This window comes from Dermacentor variabilis, chromosome 11 (genome assembly GCF_050947875.1).
Source record: "Dermacentor variabilis isolate Ectoservices chromosome 11, ASM5094787v1, whole genome shotgun sequence".
NCBI lineage: Eukaryota > Metazoa > Arthropoda > Arachnida > Ixodida > Ixodidae > Dermacentor > Dermacentor variabilis.
Window position 1 is genome coordinate 97,113,456 of NC_134578.1, and position 7,168 is coordinate 97,120,623.

Consider the following 7,168-nt stretch of genomic DNA (forward strand, 5'->3'; position numbering starts at 1 on the left):
ACTGGAAGAAAGCGTCCACGCGTCTCCACATTAGCAATTCAATTTAACGATTATGTGACCCTGCAACTTTCCTTTTATTGAATAAAGGTGTTCACGCAAAGCTTACGAGATGCTCTCGAACCCAGGTGTACGGCAAGTGTTCCTAACATGAGGACGGGCGAACGAAGCTTTCAGAGTACGCTTACGTCCTCCACGGGTCCTTCGCTGTAAGGAGGCCTCGCGTAAGGTTCGGAAGCTCTTGAAGGAAAGGAAGGTTTCGTTGTTTGGGCCTAGAACATGCTTGCGCGCTCAACCTGAGCGGCCATGGCGTTGGCCGCTCCCGAGATCCCGCTGCACCACGCGGTTGGCCTGCCGAAATAAACCGTGGCTACGGCAGCTAGCTCTTCACGCCGCCTCCAACAAATTGGTGACCCGGACGACCAATCCCAGCCATGCTGGGCACTGAAAATGTGGCATTATTAATAAAGCTATTTCGCCGGGTTTTTTTAAGGGGAGACGATACACTAAAACTTACTTTTTTATTTTCCTAAACAAATTGAATAAAGTTTGCAGTTATTTTAGTTTTACCAGACGATTTCTGAAATGCAATTATTTCCCTCATGACAAGTATTTTTACGATAGCCAGTACAGGACGTTCTTTGTTTATTAACGGCCACTTTCTCGGTAGAGTACAGGCCATTGATACTGAATGTACATAGTGTGCCGTAAATTCATTGTTCTAAGCCATTCTGAAGCTCAGTTAAGGTTGTCAATCTTAGCAACGAAAAATGCCCGCCTTGATAATAAGTATCACGGTGGGCATTTATATTACTATGTTTAACAACCTAAAGCTTCGCTTCAAAATGGCCTTCAATGTGGCTGCACAAGGAAGGAGAACACGACAGCCCACATTAATGACTTTATAGGTCTTGGTTAACTGCTCAGCAAGCTCAATATATATATATGTATATTCTGAAAGCGAGCGCACCAATTTATACACAAAACCACAAGCGACAGCTTTATTCACATGACTTCCGACTGTAGCACAATGAAACAAGGATAACATATTGAAAAGAAAAGTCGGAGAGAGGGATCAACATTGGGCTGGGAGAACCGCTTTTTGCTCTAACATAACGGGATCTTCAACCAGTTTTGAGCTACTTGCGTGCTCATTCACCTTTCTCACCGACCGTACATCTTGAAACTATCATCTATACTGAGAGTTTATCACGCTTACATGAGCACACTTTCATGCTTGCATTCTTGTTTCTTAACGTTTAGAAGTGATACGTTTCGCAGCTCAATAACACACGCAGACACATAAACACAAAGCTCACACAGACCTCTGATTCAAAGTACTTCTGAAAGAGTTCACCAAAAGTCCTCTTACCTCTTCACCTGGCTGAGAGAATCGAAACAATCTTAGGCTTACCAAAAGAAATTGTGACCTATGTGCAAGCATCACGTCAAAAGTTATGAAGGTGGTCAGCAAGCCATTTGGTATTATGTTGTCAGTGTCCATGTGTAAACTGAGCAGCACGACTTGCACCACCAAATGTTTCTCGAACATGTTCTGTGCCTCGCTTTCATCTTCAACATCAGTGTAAGGAAACACGCCTGGACATAGCACACAGCACAAAATAAATACATGTTAAATTCTTACATATTTCATCATGTGGCACTGTATCACAAAGTGGCTTTTGGAATGTTGATTTCTCATCAATACTTGAGCTCATGCTATTCACACTCTACAGTCCTCGGGCTAAAACATCACAGTAACTTTGCAGATACAAATCTCAGCAACTGTGTGAATGCCGCTCGTTCCACAGACACTCTCACATTCGCAGCTTTTCCTCACGTCGCACATTTGAAACATAACAAGCACAAGAAGGGTACACTTTGACATAATAACAAGTGACATCTTGCCATGCGCGTAAGAGAAATTGAGGTCTTCGTACAGCGCGCGGCCGATACACATCCCAAATTGATGTATATAAAAAAAGAGCAATTACTCTTGAAACCTTGCTAGGCCTTGTGATGCGCTGCACGCGCTAGTTATGCAAGATGCCTTCATTTCGTGTAACAATCGGATTCTTGAGCTGCACAAAATAATAATGGCGACATAAATTCAGGCGCGAAAGACATTAGCACGAGATTCGAGGACACAAGAGGAGTGAAATGAAGATACGACAAGTTATTATCACGTCTTGAGAGATTCGAAAAGAAGATTCACAGACACGCATTTAAGTAGAATGCAGTAAACACACCGTAGCTTTAGCATCAACCTGCTTATGTGCCAAAAGTGCGCAACTTATTGTTTCTCGCAGCCCAGCAAGACACAGTTTAGGGAAGGGGTAACCAAATGTGAACACCCGCATCACATACAACTTCTTGGTCTACTCATGTCTCGGATCATGCTTTACAGTCAGGGTGGCAGTGCCCGTTATGACTAAATAAGTTTTTCTTGTGCTAGCTTACGACGAAATAGGCTTTTTATACAAGTGTCCTTGTCGAAAACTGTAACAGCGTTTTGAGCAATAAGGACAAGTAGTCAAAGGATGGTGCGTGAAACGCAGTGGCCTTCAGCAAGAACTTTTGTGCAAGAACTTTTGTGATATTGAGCATCTCTCTTTTGCCACCCGAAATCTTAAGCATGGGCATGCACTGAACAGTGATTTGAGCATTTCGTTGTAGAGAAACATAAGTATTGACTACAATTGACAGGAACAGTTAACGGCTACAACGGTCCATATAGCGCGCAAAGGCATCTCCGAATAAAAAACAGGAGAAACAGTAGAAAAGTGGCTTTCCATTGTAACAACATTATCAATGGCATAAGCTTAGGAAACAATCACACTAAATGTTTTGCCTCTGTAACAGTTGATGAATGTTCACGCATGCACATGAACTTGAAAGGTAAATGCTTGCGGTGTAAAAAGCACCCCGCTTGAGCCGGATTATTTATTAACCATACCACAGTTTTAAGGCACTTCTGTAAAAACCCAAAACACTGGCATATTGTCTTTTCAGTTTCCTAATAAGAACAATGCAAACGACCACCTCCGCTATGTTTCTTTATGCGCCTTGCAACTACTAGCGATACGACATGCCAACGGTACGATATGCCCATTTTCTCAGTACACATGATCGGCAAAAACCTGTCTTTACCCATCTTCACGCTTCTAGAATTTGTGCTTGAGAAAGAAAGCACGAGCATTTTCCAGGTTATAGGTGACAGTGTTTCACAGCATGCCACTGCGGCTGCCTCGCTTTAGAAGAACGCTGTAGGATCCGCAGCTGCAGTTCCTGACGCGACGTCTCCACATTTCTTCCTGTCAAATTGAAGGAAGGTGAAGATTTCCTCGTGAATAAACGCTGTTTCACATACACAGAATAAGATATCCAACTTGGTCAAATTAGGATCGTGTTCGTCTGCTGCACTCAGTTAATCTCAAGGTTCTGTTCCCGTTTCACTCTAATTGAAACCCCACTGAGTAACAGCATTTCAAGCAGCCAGATAAATATGTGAAACAGCATTTAACTCTTTTGGTGCATTGAAATGTGTATTTCGAGTGTCCTCTAAAATTATTGAGCCCCCTCCCCTCTTCCTGCCCATAATGCCCTTATCCCCGACCACTTTTAGGGCAAAACTTGCGTACCGATGACTCGCATCATGATAAGAATGTTGTGTTAATATGGTATCTCAAAATGTTTGTCTCATGTGATGAACTTAACGATAGCTACTAATTGACCTTCTGTGGTGAAACTTGGAAACCATGCATACCGAATTCAGTACCAGAGTCCCAAACTTCGCCACTTGCTCGAAATTAAATTCATGTATTTAGCAATCCGTATTTTATGCCTTTTTGTGCGCTATGGGATTGCGTGGTAGGTTCTGTCCACGCCCTGTAGAACACACTTAAAATGGCATCGAATAGCGTGCGTTCGGTTTCATTCGCAGGAATAAGTTCACTTTAGTGTTCGCGATACTGCAAGCATCCTACTACTGCGCTAGCTGTGAAGCCTGTACGCACAGGTTTAAGTGTTCAATAACTGTAACTCCTAAAAAAGTATGAGCTAACAGCTTTTACTTAGCACTTAACAACCACTCTCGTTCTGAATTATGTCTTTATGATTTTGAGTTAGATATGGCTATGAGTGAAAAAGAGATTCCTGCTATTTTAAGCTAAGGTTGCATCGGCTTGTCTGATTATGAAGTTGTACAACTTTTCTTTAGCACGTGTTGGGTGTTAGGCTATATTTGCTATATTTCAACTGCTGCAGAATCTGGTTCGAATATCAAAGAAACTGAGACATTCTCATTTGCACAAATATACTTGATCTGCTAGGTTTCAAAGCAATCATTTTCACTGTGTTTATTCAAGCCAACGGACGTCGCCTAGAATGGCCAAGCGAAAGCTCAGATGTAATCAGCAGCGTGGACCACCTCTAGTGAAGCGGATATTCAGTATAATCAATCTATCAACTTCAGAGGCCAGGATTACTGATAGCGGCCAATACAAATGATGATCAGAAAAATCTGGGGTGCGAAGTCGTATACCGTCATCCAATTTTAATTGGTTCATTGCGTTTCACAACCGTACAGACTCGTAGTACACAAATCAGTACGAACTTCCCCTCAGCATTTTTTTCTTCATATCTTTCAGCTCGTTTCTTAACCCGAAAGTCTAAAATACATATAGCAATCAAAAGCTCAGGAGTGGCACTACAGTGTCAGTGATGACACTAAAGAGGGTGTACTGTGCATGTAGGCTTCTGCTGAAGTACAAGTGGCGAGATACTAATTCTGGCACGTGTACGCTATCGTCACCCTGCACCCTTGAACATCCTCTGTCCGAAAAAGCACACTTTTTCATGACGTAGCTGCAGAAATTAGCTCGCATACTCATTCTTTTTTGGTGAAATATCATCGGCGCTGTCACGCATTCGCTCCTTAATCTCCCCTGTAAAAGCGAGTAGAGCTAGTATCACCGCCAGTATGACTAACCATAATGGCGATGGCACGTGAAGGCACTATAATGATGATGGTGACAGGATTTCATTCTAGCTAAGGACTAAGCGCCGGAAGCTCACTTTCAGTTTTGTTTGCTCAGTGCACAGACGAACATCCCTCAAACGGAATGTAAGGCCCAGGCGAAGCCTTGCGCTGGCAGCAATGCACACGTAAAGCCGAGCAATGGCATTCCAAGGAATCAGATAATCTTTTCAAAGTACAGGGCAGGAGCTCAAGTGGGGGCAAGTGGCAAATTTGTTTTGGAGTCCGCAGCCAGGCGGATTCGTCGACAAAGTTATTTCCGCTACAACGTTATGAAATCACACAGTAAACACATGTGACAATGTCGGCATTTCTGATATAGCGGCACTGTACGTGGCGCCCTACTCCACTTCAATTACACAGTCACCCTTATGCGAGTTCCACCGTAGCTCACATGCAGCTGTTACCCAGACGAGTGAAACCAGAGCAATGCCGAAAGTTCATGCTCAACTCGTTGCCAACGCCATCAAAAGCGGACTCTTGCTCTCCATGGCGTCTCCACTTGCAGAATATTGGTGCAGGGCTGAGCTGTAGGACAAAAGCGGCCGTCAAGCCTACTCGAAAAAGTCAGACGTTGTTTTTCACAGTGTTCTCCGACATGCCATACCAAAAATAAAACAAAAAACGTATGGTCTCTTAATAATGCGGAAACAGTTCCTTTCGAAGTCCGCCTCGGTACACTGTCAATGAAGCACCTGATCTGGCAGAACACCCACGGCACCGTTTACAACGATCTTCCAGTGTAAGCAAAATTCCTAGGGAATTGAGACTCGAACGCGCTACGCTGATTGGCGCGGAAGCAGCCGACGCGCAGCGAAGCTTTCGGTGACGTCAACGGCAGGTTGCTCCACCTCCGAGGAAGGCCTCTGTCGCCGACGACACTGCCGGTGAGGCGATGCAGACGTGTAGTCGAAGGAGTGACGTCAGATGCTGAACCTCCAGACGTAGCCTCTGCAGCTCCCGGCGCAGCTCGGCGTTGCCCCTCTGCAAGCCTTCCGATTCCTGCGAACCGACAACACACGGCGATATCAGCATTGCGCCTAATAAAGGGGCGCTGAAAAAAGAATGTGTAGCCGTTTGAGTGCATTACCGTTCTAAGATACCAAAAGAGCAATTAACTCTAAGCGTTAGAGGAGGTTAAGTAAACCAGAAGAGACTCAAGAAGGAAATATGGCGGGCGATGCCGCTTTGATGTTCCCGCACCAGCTGGCAGTGACCTCAGAGATTTTGGCGGTGACTGCTCGGGCGTAGTTAATTTCCTGTCGCCAAAAACGGACAGTATTGTATTCTGCAAGAGCCAAAAGAGTGAACCTGGCAAACTTCAAGAGCGTTTAGCGTGCACCCACTACCGACCCAAATACAAAAGAAAATACTTGGAAATTCATGACGTCACACTGACGTATTGACGCTGGGCTTTCGGCGTGAAATTTGGACCTTCATTCTTGCTTGCAATAATTCAACTTTTACCAAGAATTAAAAAAAATACTTTTGAGAGAAGGCCTAGTCCGGCTAAGCAGAATTAGTTCTGCTCTTTAGTGCTCTTTTAGGTAACATATTTCTCATTATATGTATGCTTTATTATTCATCAAAATGCTGTTCATGATTATTCGAAATCATCAAATGTTGTTTGAGTTAAATTATTAGTATAGCGTTTAATTACATATTATTTATTTATTTATTTAGTTCAGGTACCTTACAGGCCCGTAGAGCATTGTGTAAGGGGGGGGGGGCGAAATATCCCAACTGTGCATACACAACCAGAAGAAAAAAGTACAATACATGGTAAATAAAGTTTTGGCACATAACAGCAGTAAAGAAGAGGGGACTACGAAATGCGGAAATAACGAGAGGAAATATGGCACATAGTTTAAAAGTACACGATAACACAAAAAGCGCATGGCGCATAAATAAGTGCGCAATTCATCAAGCGTGTTACAGCAAACGTAAAAAAAGGGGGGGAACGAAATGCATAATTTCAATATATGAACTGAAACATGAATATAAAACATGAATAAACTTGAGTTGAAACATGAATATGAAACATTAATTACTTTTCTGAAACATTCACAACTAAAGCTTCGCCGCACCATATCATAAACGCTACTACGACCATTGCGGTAAATTTCCCGCACT

General features: G+C 43.3%; 1 protein-coding gene across 4 annotated transcripts in view; it reads right to left on the reverse strand.

Moving 5' to 3' along the window:
* Positions 1 to 984: 984 nt before the first annotated feature.
* LOC142563902 (cyclic AMP-dependent transcription factor ATF-3-like) overlaps positions 985 to 7,168 on the reverse strand; it is an 85,341-nt gene continuing 79,157 nt past the window's right edge. For all 4 annotated transcript variants that reach the window (XM_075674601.1, XM_075674602.1, XM_075674604.1 and 1 more), the window contains exon 5: positions 985 to 6,037. In XM_075674601.1, the coding sequence (XP_075530716.1) occupies positions 5,760 to 6,037 (278 nt within the window). In that variant the 3' untranslated portion in view covers positions 985 to 5,759. The remainder of the gene's footprint in view (positions 6,038 to 7,168) is intronic.